General features: G+C 45.2%; 2 protein-coding genes across 2 annotated transcripts in view; one reads left to right on the top strand and one right to left on the bottom strand.

Annotated features, from left to right (window-relative positions):
- ZNF425 (zinc finger protein 425) lies at positions 218-15,219 on the bottom strand. Its single transcript, XM_021063965.1, is given in 8 exon segments — positions 218-1,403; positions 1,405-1,484; positions 1,487-2,258; positions 2,546-2,958; positions 6,661-6,810; positions 9,874-10,000; positions 13,674-13,733; positions 15,064-15,219. Coding segments are annotated over 8 exon segments (2,289 nt in total). The 3' UTR covers positions 218-872.
- Positions 13,822-16,115, top strand: part of LOC100522942 (zinc finger protein 398) — a 43,130-nt gene continuing 40,836 nt past the window's right edge. The window contains exon 1 of the mRNA XM_005667768.3: positions 13,822-13,925. The gene's annotated coding sequence lies outside the window, so the exon portion shown is untranslated. The remainder of the gene's footprint in view (positions 13,926-16,115) is intronic.

Genomic DNA, 16,115 nt, shown 5'->3' with positions numbered 1-16,115 from the left:
AGGTTCCCAGGCTAGGGGTGGAATCGGGAGCTGTAGCCTCTGGCCTGCGCCACAGCCATAGCAACGCGGGATCTGAGCTGCGTCTGCGATCTACACCACAGCTCAAGGCAACGATGGATCCTTAATCCACTGAGCAAGGGCAGGGATCGAACCTGCAACCTCATGGTTCCTAGTCAGATTCGTTAACCACTGCACCACGATGGGAACTCCTGTTTGTTTGTTTGTTTGTTTGTTTGTTTTTAAGGGCTGCAGGTACAGACTATGGAAGTTCCCAGGCTAGGCATCCAGTCAGAGCTGCAGCTGCCGGCCTATACCACAGCCACAGCAATGCAGGATCTAGGCGGCTTCTGTGACTACACTACAGTTCAGGGCAACCCCGGATCCTTAACCCATTGAGCAGGGCCAGGGATCGAACCCACATCCTCATGGATAGTAGTCAGGTTCCTTACACTGAGCCAGGAAGGGAACTCCCTCAACACAAATTTAAATAAGGAGGCCTGGTCATGGAAGGCAGACTGGTGTGTTTTAGGGGAAACAATTCAGTCTGTAACATTTCTTCCATCGGTCTGTGGTTTCAGAATTTAAGAAACGGATCACCATGCTCTTGGACGACACTGAAAAAAACTCATGAAATAAGAGAACAGAATGAAATGTTTCCCCTGTGACTGGCAAGACTTGCCCATGAGCATTAGAGGGGAGGTGTCTCTTTGCCTTATGCCTGAACTATCTGGAACCTCTTGTCAAGAAACTGATGCAGCCTGCCTGCTACCTGGCCAGTGCATGTGAAGCCTGTTGGATGATTTCTTCACTCTGCCTCTGTCAGGGCTGCTGGCTCCACCTCAAGGATGGCACTGCTTTCTGTGAGGTGTGACCTAGGGCCTAAAGGGCTGCTCCTTGGCATGCGCTGCGAGGTGGGTGCTGAGTGCCCCCATGTACGTGAAGCTCCTTCCACACTTGGTACAAACAAAGGGCCTCTCCTCTCGGTAATGGTGCAGATGAGTCTTCAGACTTCTCTTCTGGAGAAAGCTCTTGCCACACTTGGGACACCTGAAGGGCTTCTCCCCACTATGCGTATGCAGGTGCACCTTCAGACTTTCCCTGATGCAGCAGCTCTTGTCACACTGCGGGCACTGGAAGGGCTTCTCGCCACTATGAACGCGGATGTGCTCCGTGAGCCTGTACTGCTGGGTGAAACTTTTCTCGCACTTTGCACAGGAGAAAGGCTTGTGGCCGCTGTGATGGAGCAGGTGACTCTTCACGGTTCCTTTGAGACGGAAACTCTGGCCACACTCGGGGCACTGGAAGGGTTTCTCGCCACTGTGGATCCTCCGGTGCTCTGTGAGCTGGGATGGCTGAGGGTAGGCCTTGCCGCACTCCCCGCACGCGAAAGGCTTCTCACCCCGGGTGCAGCCGCTGGTGGAGCTTCAGGGAGGCCTTCCAGAAGAAGCTCTTGTCGCACTCGCGGCAGCGGAGGGGCTCGGCCACGGGTGCTGCCTCCTGTGCTCAGCGAGGTGCGCGCGGCGGCTGAAGCTCCGGCCACACTGGGTGCAGGGCAAGGGCTTCTCCCTGGCATGGACCTTGAGGTGCTGGGTCAGCCTTGACCGTCGGGGGAAGGTCCTGGCGCACCGCTCGCAGGCGAACTCGCTCTGCCGGGCGTGGACCCGGCCGTGGCGCCCCAGCCTTGAGCGCCGCATGAAGCCTCGGCCGCACCGCCCGCTGGAGAAGGGCCTCTCCCGGCCGTGCAGCCGCTCGTGCGTCCTCAGGACGTTCCACCGGGAGAAGTGCCGGCCGCAGTCTGGGCAGCGGAAGGGCTTCTGCCCGCTGCGTTGAAAGAGATGGGCCCGCAGGTTGCTCTGGAGGCGGAAGCTCCTCTGACACTCAGGGCACTGGAAGCACTTCTTCCCAGCGTGAGCTCTGGCATGTTCGGTGAGCTTGGCCCTGTGGGTGAACCTCCTATCGCAGTGCTCACGGGGAAAGGGCTTCTTGCCACTATGGGCCCGCCGTTGGGCCTTGGCCGCCGCCTTCCCGGCAAAGCTCTCTGACCGCACTGCGAGCCCAGGAAGGGATTCTCCTCCGTTTGCATTCCGAGGTGCTCGGCCAGCTTGCACTGCTGGGTGAAACCCCTGGCACAAGCCTCGCAGGAAAACGGCGTACCGGGGCACCGCAAGGGCCCCTGCTGCGTGTGAGCCCCTGAGGGAGGGAGCAGGCTGCCCTGGAGACAGCAGCTCTTCTCGAACCCGCCTCTCTGCAAAGGCTTCTTACACTCGGGCAGCTGGAGCCACCTGGATTCAGCGTTCCCTCTGGGCTCGTTTTCTTGCTTTGGACACCGGCCAGATGGGTTTTTTTTTTTTTTTTTTTTTTTTTTTTTTTTTGTCTTTTTGTCGTTGTTGTTGTTGCTATTTCTTGGGCCGCTCCCGCAACATATGGAGGTTCCCAGGCTAGGGGTCCAATCGGAGCTGTAGCCACCGGCCTACGCCAGAGCCACAGCAACGCGGGATCCGAGCCGCGTCTGCAACCTACACCACAGCTCATGGCAACGCCGGATCGTTAACCCACTGAGCAAGGGCAGGGACCGACCCGCAACCTCATGCACTGCGCCACGACGGGAACTCCCAGATGGGTTTTTGGAGTGGTTGCTTCTGTGCTTCACCAGGTCTCTCTTTCCCCAGAAGACGGTCCAGTCAGGGCAGGAATAAAACCTCTGCCCTGGTGGAATTTCCAGGTGACCCAGGATTCCCATCAGCGTATGCCCTCGATGGTTCTTGTCCAGATTAGATGCTGTGATGTCGAGGTTTTTATATAAAATCCCTGTTTCCTGGAGGCTTGGATGTTGTAAAGCAGCTCTTTCATCTGAAAAAGTCTTCCTTTCCTCCTTGGTTAAGGGACTACAAGAACCCCAGTCTTGGAGATCATTTAAATGACATTCCTCCTTGTTTGCCCAGTGAGTTCCCTGGTCACCTGAAGTGATAAAAAAGAAGATCCACCCTCATCAGTGATGTCTGTGGGGTAAAGGTGGGTCAAGGACTGTCTTCCCATCACTAAGAATGTGGGAAAGGGAATCTCATTGTCCCAATGACTTTGTGACTCTGCCTGCCACAGGTGAATTGTACTGAAGTTTAACTTTGATGAACAAATCCTTTCATCATGTGTTAAGAAACAGCTTAGCATGTTTATATGTATTCACAAACACATCTTGTGAACCTATGAGGACCCTCAGAGGGTAAGCAGAAGTTGGAAGAAAATAAGTTACTCTGAGAATCTGACCATTTCATCATAACATTTCCTTAAATATGTGAAATAAAAGTACAGTATTTAAGTAGGAAGGCTTTGGGTCATTTTGTTGCCCTCTTCTACCACTGACTTCTGGAAAGGTTTTCTGGAAAAAATGCTAGTAGGAAGTATCTTCTTAGGAATGTCAAAATGGCAATTTACTGAATTCACAAAGAACACTGAGGAATAATTCCCTTTCCTGGGGGAACTGTGAATTATAAGAAAGTCACTACTGTTCCCAAAGTAGAAGCCCCAACTACAGAGAAGAGAGGGAGCTGAGTTAGCACCTTATTTTCACCTACTACACCTGGAGAGGACAATTCCCTATGCTCACCTGAGCTGCTACAGTTCAGAAGCTCTTTTTCTTTCAGATCCTGTTGAACTGGGTCACCAGACTCTCCATTTTTAATCTCTTAACAAGAGGAAACCTCACCTATCAGGCCTGCCCCCAGAGCAAGATTCTGATTATGCTCTGAGGTCATCTCAACAATAACATAGGTTATGTTTCCAGCTGGATGACATCATTTACTAAGTTAGCGCCCCATAGCTTTTGCCTGGATCATGACAAAAGCATACTGCCTGTCTCTCTCTCTCTCTCTCTTTTTTTTTTTTTTTTTTGCTTTTTAGGGCCACACCCTCGGCCTGTGGAGGTTTCCAGGATAGGGGTTGAATCGCAGTCTGTGACCTACACCATAGCTCACTGCGACAGTGGATCCTTAACCCACTGAGCAAGGCCAGAGATTGAACCGGCATCTTCATGGATCCTAGTCAGGTTCGTTAACCGCAGAGCCACGCCAGAAGGGAAATCCCTGCCTGTCACTTGAATCCTCTTTCTTGTCACTTACTATTTACCCCAAGCAGGGGAGTAACTGTTGGGTGAGTACCACCTGGTACAAAGGGAACAATTGTTTTTAAAGACAGCCACCAAAGTCATTCATTCTTTTGTATTCAAAAACCTTTCCAGGCCCTTCCTAAGGGATGAGGTTTCACTCTCACTTTGGCATTTTTGCCTCAGTTAATCACCCCCCCCCATCTTCCACTATGTCCCAGTGGAACATAACATTCAGCTGTACTTGATGTCTTCCATTTTCTAAGTATGACAGGCTTGTTCCCACCTCTGAGCCTCAGCTCATGTATGACCCGCACCCCAACCCTAGTTGAATCTTGTTTGCCTAACTACATCTGCCCATTCTCTGCTATTTAAATCCTAATTCCTTTATTTATTTATTTATATTTGGCTGAACCGGGGGCATGAGCAAGTTCCCAGGCCAGGGATCGAACCCACGCCACAGCAGCAACCTGAGCTGCACCTGATTCCTTTAGAAGCCCTCCTGGGATACTGCTATCTCTCCTCTGCTCTTCCTCCTCTAAATCCCTGTAGCGCTTATTAGCACTGCCATTTATTATTTATAAGTTGTAAACAGTCTTATTTTATAGTTGACTAATCCAGTACAATATAATTGACTAACGTAACTGCCATTCAGTAGGTCAGGAACACAGTAAACTGTTAGAATGTTGTTTGTATATGTATACGTACCCCACCAACTCCTCTGCCTCCCACTCCCTCCAAACCCTGGCTTAAGAAATAGGTAAGAGGAGTTCCCATTGTGGTGCAGTGGTTAACGAATCCGACTAGGAACCATGAGGTTGCGGGTTCGGTCCCTGCCCTTGCTCAGTGGGTTAAGGATCCGGCGTTGCCGTGAGCTGTGGTGTAGGTCGCAGATGCGGCTCGGATCCCGCGTTGCTGTGGCTCTGGTGCAGGCCGGTGGCTACAGCTCCGATTCGACCCCAGCTTGGGAATCTCCATATGTTGCGGGAGTGGCCCAAGAAATGGCAAAAGGACAAAAAAAGAAAAAAAAAAAAAAAGGTAACGGAGTCCTATGAACATGGTAATGACTCCTGGTTAGATGAGTGAATTAATAGATAGTAGCAATGAAATGAAGCCCTGGGGAATTCTTTTATCCTCTGATGGAGCAAGCCACAGGGGTTCCCTAGGTTTAAATCCCCTCTTCTTCAGGAAAGTCCTTTAGTCCCAGGGACTCAGCAGCGCTCCATTTAGTAAAGCATTCACATACTCTAAAAAATGGTACATTGCCTTAAATACTTAAAATGTTAATGTTTCTAATGTTTTCCTTGTGATACAAGGAATTTAGAAAGTAATCCTCCAAAAGGAATTTAAGAAATCCCAGGTTCTAAAAATCTGTACAATAAAAAAAAAAAATACTGTACAAAACTGGGAGGCTTCTCATTTCCTTAAAATCAAATGGACATTATGATGTGCTGGGGAAGGTGGTCTTCCTTGGGGCCAGACAAGGGGATCATTTACTGTTTCTCTTTTTTTTTTGTCTTTTTGCCTTTTCTAGGGCTGCACCCGCAGCATATGGAGGTTCCCAGGCTAGGGGTCCAATCAGAGCTGTAGCCTCCGGCCTACGCCACAGCCACAGCAACACGGGATCCGAGCCGCATCTGCGACCTACACCACAGCTCACGGCAACGCTGGATTCTTAACTCACTGAGCAAGGCCAGGAATTGAACCCACAACCTCATGGTTCCTAGTCAGATTCGTTAGCCACTGAACAACCACGGGAACTTCTGTTTTTCTTTTTAAATTAATTTTTAAAATTATAGTTGATTTACAATGTTGTGCCAATTTCATTTACTGTTCTCTTATAGGGAATTCTTCTGGAGTTGTAGGTTTTTGTTTCTTAAACTCTTCTTTCTTTTTTGGCTAACCCACAGCATGTGGAGTTCCTGGACGAGGGATCACATCTGAGCAGGAGTTGTGACCTATGCTACAGCTGCAGTAATGCCAGCTCCTTAACCCACTGGGCTGAGGAATCTAATCCACATCCCTGCCACTGCAGAGACACTGTCCATTCCACTGTACCATAGCAGGAACTCCTGGGGGTTGTAGTATTTTTTTTTTAATGAAATACATACAACTTCCTTCTTAAAAAGCAATATATTCTTATTTTTGCTACCAGCTTGAATAAAAAAAAATTATCCATCAAAATAATATATATATATATATTTTTGTCTTTTTGCCATTTCTTGGGCCGCTCCCGCGGCATATGGAGGTTCCCAGGCTAGGGGTTGAATCGGAGCTGTAGCCACCAGCCTACGCCAGAGCCACAGCAACGCGGGATCCGAGCCGCGTCTGCAACCTACACCACAGCTCACAGCAACGCCGGATCCTTAACCCACTGAGCAAGGGCAGGGACCGAACCCGCAACCTCATGGTTCCTAGTCAGATTCGCTAACCACTGAACCACGACGGGAATTCCCCAAAAATAATATTTCTTACTCAATACATTCTGCTGATTCTGCAGAAAGATCAGCAAACAAGGTTAGGAGAATGAAATGACTCAGTCCCCATATCCATCTACTCACCAACACATGGCAACTTGCCATTCAAGTCCAACTGCTCAGTAGAAGGGCTAAATGTCATTCGTGGTTTCTCTAAGTGTCCTTGGTCTCTGATTAACAGCATTCTTCCTTGTTCCATCCAGGTGATCAAATCTGGCTTGGAAAAAACATAGCCTGCAAAGAGACACAACACAGACACAGTTCGGGTTTCCAGAGTACTTAACTAAAAATGATTTTCACCACGGAATATTCCTGGAGACATGAGTTCAAAGTTAAGTTAAAAAAAATGGAAACCCTTGAAATTACATGAATGACTGTTTTAGCTCAAATGTTCTGGCAAAATTTCACAAAATTAAAGGCATCGGAGGGGTTGGGGGAATACAGAAAGTATTCAAAAGAGATCATTATGAGAATAATGTGAGTAGAATAAAAAGCAGCAGGGGGTAGGGGATGGTCAATGAGGGAACCCAGGTGACTAAACTTTTCTGATTAGACCCTTCACATCCAAGGAAACTAATAAATGACAGTGACTATAAAGAGGTAGAGAGTAATGTGTCTCATGACATCAGCCTGAAGGGAAGAAGGACTGTTACAGAGCAGTGGAGGGTTTTAGGAGATGCACCAACTACATTGCAGTGGTGTCACCTATAGCTCAGTCCTCGAATCATCCTTTCTTGAATTGAACTGTGTACCACCAGTATTAGCAGTACTGGAAGTACTTGTTAAAAATGTAGGTTCCTGGGCTCCAGCCTGGACCTGCTAAATCTTTATCCCTGGGGTTGGAATCTGGACATCTTGTAAAGAAAATCATTTGCAAACAATACTTTAAAAAATTATAGCTGATTTACAATGTTGTGCCAATTTCTGCTATAGCAAAGTGACCCACTCATACATTTATATATATTCTTTTTAAAAATATTATTTTCCATCATGGTCTATCCCAGGAGATTGGATATAGTTCCCTGTGCTGTACAGTAGGACTCATTACTCATCCATTCTAAGAAGTTTGCATCTATTAACCCTGAACTTCCTGTCCATCCCACTCCCTCCTCCCACCCTTGGCAACCATAAGTCTGTTCTCCATGTCTGTGGGTCTGTTTCTGTTTTGTAGATAGGTTCATTTATGCCATCTTTTAGATTCTACACATAAGGGATATTATTTGGTATTTGTCCTCTTTCTGACATTTCACTTAGTATGATAATCTCCAGTTGCATCCGTGTTGCTGTGAATGGGATTATTTCATTCTTTTCTATGGCTGATTAGAATTCCATTGTATATATGTACCACATCTTCTTAATCCCTTTGTCTAATACTGTTTGGTTTTTAAAATTTGGGAAAATCAGACTGCATTCTCCAAGCCCAAGGACACTAATTGCAATAACTCAAAACTCAACACTAGTTCAGCACAGGGGTCTAGTTTCTCCATCCTACAGGCTCAGTCTCCTTAGTTTGACCCCAAATTTGGGGTTCCCTGGGGCTCTGTCCTAGCCATATATTCTCTCTAGATGATCCCAGCCAGCCCTATGGTTTAAATATCATCTATACAATGACCCCAAATGTGTGAATCCAGTCCTGATCTTCAACTGGAATTGTAGTCCCACATACTCAATTACCTACTTTATATTTCCACATAAATGTTTAATAAGCATCTCAAACTTAATGTGGCCCAAATCTACTCTCTTCCAAGCCTTCCTCATGTCAGTGAATAAAACCAGTGCCATTAAGAACCTCAAGTCAAAAACCTAGAGACTGGAGTTTCCATTGTGGCGCAGTGGAAACGAATCCGACTAGGAACCAGGAGGTTGCAGGTTCGATCCCTGGCCTTGGTCAGTGGGTTAAGGATCTGGCAGTGCCGTGAGCTGATGCAGGTCGCAGATGTGGCTTGGATCTGGTGTTGCTGTTGCTGTTGCTGTGGCATAGGCTGGCGGCTACAGCTCCGATTAGACCCCTAGCCTGAGAACCTCCATATGCAGAGGGTGCGGCCCTAAAGAGACCCCCCCCAAAAAAAAAATCTAGAGACTGCTTCTACTTTCACAGTTAGATTTCATACGGAAGGCACAGGCAAAATCTGGGATGCTACCTCCAAAACATATCTGGAGACTGCCTACTGCTCTCTATCTTCATCACTACCTACCTGGTCAGTTGCCATAAAGACTCACCAGTACTGCCTAGGTTCTTGGGGCGAGTCTCTCCTCTAATTCCACACACTACAATTCATTCTCCATGAGCAACACCAGTCATTGTTTTGTTTGGTTTTTTAAAGATATATTACTCCTCTATTTAAATCCCTCTATCATCTTCCTTTTGTCTTTAGGACAAAATCCAATCCCACGTCTCAGCCTAGAAGCCTCTCACCGTGGCCATCACCGACCTTTCCGTGCTCACCTTATTGCGCTCTCGTGCTAACCCTCTGCGCATGCGCCATGATGGCGTCGCTGTGGTTCCTACTACGTACTGAATTCATTCATTGCAACCTTTGGGCCTTTGCACTAGTTTTCCCCATACTTAGACACTTCTTTCCCCTGATTTCACGTGGTTGACTCCTGTCATTCATATCTCAGCCAGAATAAGTTATAAACCCCCAAAGAGGGAAAGAATCCTTCAGGTTATACTAAGATCACCTATTAAATTGATAAGAGGAGAAATGATCTTGATACAAGGCTGAATCAGAGCAAGATGGGTAAGCAGCAAGGTACAATTTATCCAAATTTCTCTTTCAATCTACTCCCTGAGTACCTCCCTGGAGGTACTAAGTATCCCATCCCACTGCTCTCTTCTCTCTCTCTCTACCAGAGAACTTCCTTCCCTGCTGTATCCACACTGCAAAGTGTGCCGGGGCCTCAGCTTATTCTAATATAATAACTATATTATATCTACCCTTCATAAGAGCCATAGTTCTTATAAGGATGCATTGTATTCAGGCAACATAAGCAGGTATTAAAGTATCAGTTAAAGAAGTAAAACATGCTTAAAATAGAAGCAATTCTAACTGTGGGAGAAACGGGGAAAGGGTGGAGAAGGAGATAGAGAATTCAGTGTTAATAAGGCTGCAGGGCACAGATATCATTGGATTAAAAGGGACAATATTCCCAGGTCATAAGAGGAAGTTAAGGTGACATTCTGAATGTGAACTGGGCACAGTATCATATTCAAGCAGCCAACAGACAATAAAGGGAGGAAAGCCTAATAGTATTAGGATGGTTCCCAAGAAGCAATTCCTTAGAAACCTGTCTTACCCAGGGAATCAAGGGTCTCATAATTGGTCTTCACTTCTTGCTGATACAGCTCCTTCTGCCACTTCTCCAGCATTTCCCACTCTTGCTCCGAAAAGTAGAAGGCCTCATCTTCAAATGCCATGGTTAACTGAAATCACAAACAGGACATATATATATTCTTTAAGGATGCTGTATTTTTCAATGTTCATGTCTTTAAGAGACAGGAAGAAGCAATATTAAGGTAGTTATCTCTGGATGGGGCCATGAACACAATAAACAGTTCTATTAGAACTATGTAAAGTGAATGAATGAATAGCAGGCCTTTGAGCACTTGTACCAAGTGCTCAAAGATGGGTCCTTTACTTAGCAGCAACCAATTATTGCTATGCAAGTCTGGGCACGTGTTGCTAGATGTGCCTTTTCTTTTTCTTTTTTTCCTTTTTGGCCACACCTGTGCCTGTGATCTATACCATAGCTGCAGCAATGCTGGATCCTTAAATCACCTGTGCCAGAGGATCTAACCTGAGCCTCCAGAGAGACAAGCTGAATCATTAACCCACTGTTCCACAGTGGGAACTCCTTAGATGTGTCCATTTTTAAGAAAACTTATTTTGAAATAATTATAGATTCACAGGAAGATGCAAAGGTAGTACTGAAGGGTTCCTTGTACCCTTCACATTGTTTACCCCAATGGTCATGAGGTACATCATGACAGTACACTATCAAAACCATGAACTGACAGTGTGTTTATAATTCTATGTGATTTCATCACATGTACAGATTCATGTGACTATCCTACAATCACAAACAAAACTACTCCATCACCAGAGATCACCTTTGGGCTACACCTTCATAATCACATCCACTAATCTATTATCCATTTTATAACTTTATTTCAAGACTGTTATAAAAATGAAGTCATAGTATGCAACCTTTTGAAATTGACTTTTTTTCTCTGTCATCGTAATGCTCTTGAGATCCATCCAGGTTGTGTTTATGGTTTATCAATATTTCATTTCTTTCTATTGCTGAGTAGTAAGTATTCAGTGGCATGGATGGACCACAGTTTGGTTAAACATTAGCTACTAAGGGACACTTTAATTGTTTCTAGTTTTTTGGCTCTTGCCAAAAAAGCTGCCAACAATTATGTACAAGTTTTGGAGTGGGGATATATTTTCACTGGGGAGGAAGGGAATACAACCAGAACTACAACTGCTGGGTCATGTGAGAAGTATATGTTTAGTTTTTTAAGAAAGTATTTTACATTCCTACAGCGGTACCTGAGGAGCATCTCTCAGCATCGACACCAGTACCTGGTAATGTTGCTATTTTTAATTTTCACTATTTTAATAGTTGCGCAGTGATTTCATTGTGGTTTGAGTTTGCACTTCTCTAACAGATAATGATGACAAGCATCATTTCATTTGCTTATTTCTCATCCACACATTGTCTTTGGTGAAATGTCTCTTCTTGTTTTTTGCCCATTTTCTAATTGGATTCTTTGCTGTTGTTTTCACTGTAGAGTTTTAGGAAGTCTTTATATATTCTAGATTTAAATCCTGTCAGATATGTGGTTTTCAAAGACGCACCCCCTCACACCTGTAGCTTGTCTTTTCACTCTTTTAATAAAATCTTTCCCAGAGAAAATGTTTTTAATTTTGATGACATCCAACTTAACATTTTTTTTCTTCTATAGATTTGTTTTTGGTGTGACATCCACGAACTTTTTACCAAGCCCTAGGTCCCAAAAGTTTTTATCCTTCTATAGGTTTTATAGCTTAACATTTTACATTTGGATGTGAGAGTTTTTAAAGGAATATTGGAAATTTTCATATTTTATATGAGCTCTCCTGATTTGTAGATCTTGGCAACTAAATCTCACAATTTTAACAAGGGATGGTTAAACAAAAATACAAAACCCCCAAACACACATCTTGAAGCCACAATTGGCTCATGAACCTTTAATCTACAATCTCTAATACGGGCTGACTAAACAGGGCTGCTCTTCCTGGAGGTTCTAAGGTCAGATGCACTGTGACAATGGGGAAGGAAGAGAAGGTATATAATTTAACTTATGAAAATCCCACTTCACTCCTTTCAGATTCTGTTCTGCAAATGTAGATGAGAGCCTAAAAGGCAAGTGCTGGACAACTCACAAGACAGCTAGGGCCCTTCCCCAGTATATGAAAAATGTTGGTCCCAAATGCTACACAGTAAACTCTCCCAAGGAATCTAAGAAACTTGATAACCAAGGCTATTTGACACTCAGGATTCTGGAGAGAAAAGCTGCAGAGATAAAATGCCATCATCAAAACTATTACAGGCCCAGAGTTCCTGCCATGGTACAGTGGGTTAAGAATCTGACTTCGGCAGCTGGGGTTGCTGGGAGGTTCAGATTCGATCCCTGGCCTGTAACAGTGGATTAAAGGATCCCAGCTTGCTGCAGCTGCAGCTTGATTTTAGTCCCTGGCCTGGAAACTTCAATATGCTGAAGATGAGGCCATAGATGAAACAAAACCTGTTACAGGCCCCCAAAGCTGAAGTTTCCAGTAGTATAGCAAATTTAAACTTGTTTTTTTTTTTTGATTCTCAGACTCTTTTATTCTTTTTTTTTTTTTAATTTTATTTTCCCACTGTACAGCAAGGGGGTCAGGTTATCCTTACATGTATACATTACAATTACAGTTTTTCCCCCACCATTTCTTCTGTTGCAACATGAGTATCTAGACATAGTTCTCAATGCTATTCAGCGGGATCTCCTTGTAAATCTATTCTAGGTTGTGACTGATAAGCCCAAGCTCCCGATCCCTCCCATTCCCTCCCCCTCCCATCAGGTAAACTTGTTTTTATAAGGTGGGGCTTTTAAAGAAGTTCCTTTACTATTTACCTGCAACTCACCCACATGCTACCTACAAAAGACTTTTCTGTGAATACACTCATAATTAGCACCAAACTGCTCCAAGGAAGAGGAAATCTACCAGAAAATGCTATTTCTCTGTGCCTACCCCAAAAAGCTGACATTGTTTGAGCTTCCCCTGTGGACCGAAATTTCGAGCCAGAGAAGAACTACCACAAACCACTGTTCACAGAACAGAGAGGGATATTCCAGGAGGTCGAAGACACAAGTTTTGAAGAAATCTAAACAGAATTTGTACCTGCCAAAGAATGCTGGGGGAGAGAGGGGAGAAGCAGAAGGGAAGAAACTGCATTCCATTAGTCAGATTATTAGATAAGAAATCTCAGTGGGGATACAAGGAAAACTTGCATATTTAGGTAGGTAGTTTAGGAATGTCTTTTCCTGGATTAGGCTCAGGATGTGCCTTTCAAACTCTAAAACCAGTGTTTAAGTTTTCCATTAAAACCGGTATTCTGGTAAATATGAATTAGGATAACCACCCATACTGGTTACGCATTTTCTGTCCTTTCCTAGAGGAAGCAGTCTCCAGCCATTTCTCCTAACTCACTTGCTGATGGGTATGTGCTTCTCTGAGGCCACATTACATCCATCAGCAGAGTTCAGAACGTGAGCCCAAGAGGACCCAGGACGTTCAAAGAGGCCCAGAACAGTGTGGGGACAGCGATGGACCTGAGCAGACCATGGTCGAGACCCTTGGTTTCTCCACGGGGTTCCTTTCTTCCAGATCGACTGCAGGACAACTCGAGCGCCCAAACCGCACCTTCTCCCGCCCGGGCTGGGAGCACAGTCCGGGTCACGGACAATCCCCCGGCCGGGGCTCCCACCGCCTCACGCCCAGAGCTGGGACCCAGTCCAGATGGCGACAAGGACCGGAGACACGGCAGAACGTGCATTTTCCACCGACCTTCTTACCAAAGCCGGCTCCGCCTTGGCCCTCTGCGGTCCCGCCCGGCCCCGTCTCCCCCTACTCCCAGCGGCCGCACAACCCCGCGGCATCCTCCCCACGGCGACACCGAGCTCCGCCGGGATCCATAGACCCAGCCTGGGCGCGGTGCACGCTGGGACTCGTGGCCGCCCCGCCCCCACAGCGGCGCCAGCATCCTCGGTAGAAGACGCCCTCTGCGCTGACGGGAGAAGCGGTCCAGAGCCCTTTCTCGTGAGTTCTTACCTACAGACCCCTTTCGGTGAAATGTCTCTTCATGTCTTGTAATCTTATTTTAATTTTGTTTTCATTTGCATTTCTTTAATGACTGTTGAGGCTATAGACTTTCTAAACTGGAAAATTTGAGATAATTGTAGACATACACAGTTATGAGAAGTAATGCAGAGAGGTCCCATGTTTTATTTGTACTCATTTGTGTGTGTGCGCATTTAGTTCTATGGGGATATAGGATTTTCTACGAATTAATTTGTTTTTCCTCTTTTGCAACTCTTTCTTCATTCCCTATTTGATACTAGAAAATGATCTTAGGTATTTATATAAATTTCATATCACATTGCATCACATTCACATCACATAATCCAATGATGCTTGTCATATATTTCTTCTTTTTTTTTTTCTTTTTAGAGCCACACCTGTGGCATAGGAAGTTTCCAGGCTAGGAGTACAATTGGAGCTGCAGCTGCTGGTCTACCCACAGCAACAGCAATGCCAGATCCCATCAGCGACTGTGACCTACACCATAGCTCATAGCAACGCGGGTCTTTAATCCCTTGAGCAAAGTCAGAGATCAGACCTGCATCCTCATGGTACTAGCTGGGTTCTTAACCCACCCAGCTACAATGAGAACCCCTGTCATATATTTCTTACTCAGTAGCTTGACTTATCAGATTTTTTTTTTTTTTTTTTGGCCATGACCCACAGCCCAGTGGAAGTTCTCAGGCCAGGGATCCAACCTTGGCCACAGCAGCAACCAGAGCCAATGCAGTGATAAAGCCTGATCCTTAACCCACTGAGACCACAAGGGAGCTCCTTATCAGATTTTTAAAATGTATCTATGCAGATTCACTCATTTTGGTTTTTGATATAATCCAGTGCTTCTTTGGTATTTAGAATTTATATACACAGTAAGTAATAGATACAAATTTATTTTCTTTGAATAAACTCTTTGACTATATAAAACTATCCAGTTTATGGTGTTAGATATGAATCTAAAGTAGTTCTTATTATTCTAATATCCATTTGTATTCCCTGGACAGCCTTTGCTCTATTCCAGTGAAATTCAAATTTACTTTGCGCCCTTAACTTGTATGGTTTATGAGCCTTCATCTTTAGGTACATTTGGAGGGCTCACCAACTTCCTTAGCGGCTCTTGTAGTGTCTCCAGTGCCATCCCTTCTGCTGCCACCAACAAGTGTGTCAGTGTTGGCTCTTTGTCTCCACAGTTGTTGGGGTAGCCATTGGCTATTTCTTCTAAAGCTGCTTCTGGGTCCTCAGAGTTGGGGGGCATAGTTTTTTTTTTTTCCAAGTGATTACAGTTTTGCCTCAAGTTTTAGGCCACCCCAAACCCTTTGGACATGTCCATTTCCCCCAGAGTTCTTTCTGGCTGACTTCAGCAACTTCTGTCCCACAAGGAAGCCAGCTACAGTGGAGAGAGCTTTTTCACTTCGTTAGAGTGAGAAAGAGCTGGTTTTGGATATTGGCTTTACTTCGACCATCTTTGTGACACCAGGCAGGACATTTGAACACTTGGAACCTTAGTTTCATATCTGAGGAGTTTCTATAATAATAATTAAGTGAAAGGACATAGATAAGGCAGTTTTACCACAGTATCTGGCACTCATTCCTCCTGGCCTTGCCCCTCTCCCACCTCCCTCGACCTGGTCTGCAAAAAAGTGCTTCCTTTGCCCAACCTGGAAGTCTCTTTGGCTCTCTTCTCTTGAGTCGTATTTTCTCTCCTAGCCTGAACCTCCCAATCCTGTGTTGTTTCCCTGCAAACAATTCAGCCTAAAGCATATTAGGCAAAAATCATATATAGTCAAAATTACCTTCACACCTTCTAACTTGCTGCTAATCATTGTATACATGATTTTATACAACTCTGTATACACTCTAATGTTTCAGAACCAGTGATTTAGACCAGAGGAAGAAAAAAAAGGAAGTCCAGTTACAGATGTCTGCACATGCAAAATATTCTGCCTCTAAGATAGTCATGGAACATCTGGGGGTGGTGAACCAATGAGTAGGGAAATCGAAAGTGTTGCTGCATGTCTGCTGGGCCTCCTCCATTCCACATTAATAATAACTAAACCTCTATAACGTTTCCTCAGTCAATAGATTCATTTATTGTTTAGCTCCCTCCGCTAAGCACTTACTGGAGGCAACAGGATGTGGCATGAGAAGTAT

Source organism: Sus scrofa, chromosome 9 (genome assembly GCF_000003025.6).
Source record: "Sus scrofa isolate TJ Tabasco breed Duroc chromosome 9, Sscrofa11.1, whole genome shotgun sequence".
Lineage (NCBI taxonomy): Eukaryota > Metazoa > Chordata > Mammalia > Artiodactyla > Suidae > Sus > Sus scrofa.
The sequence above is the reverse complement of the archived record's forward strand: the minus strand, read 5'-3'. Positions and strand labels throughout refer to the sequence as shown.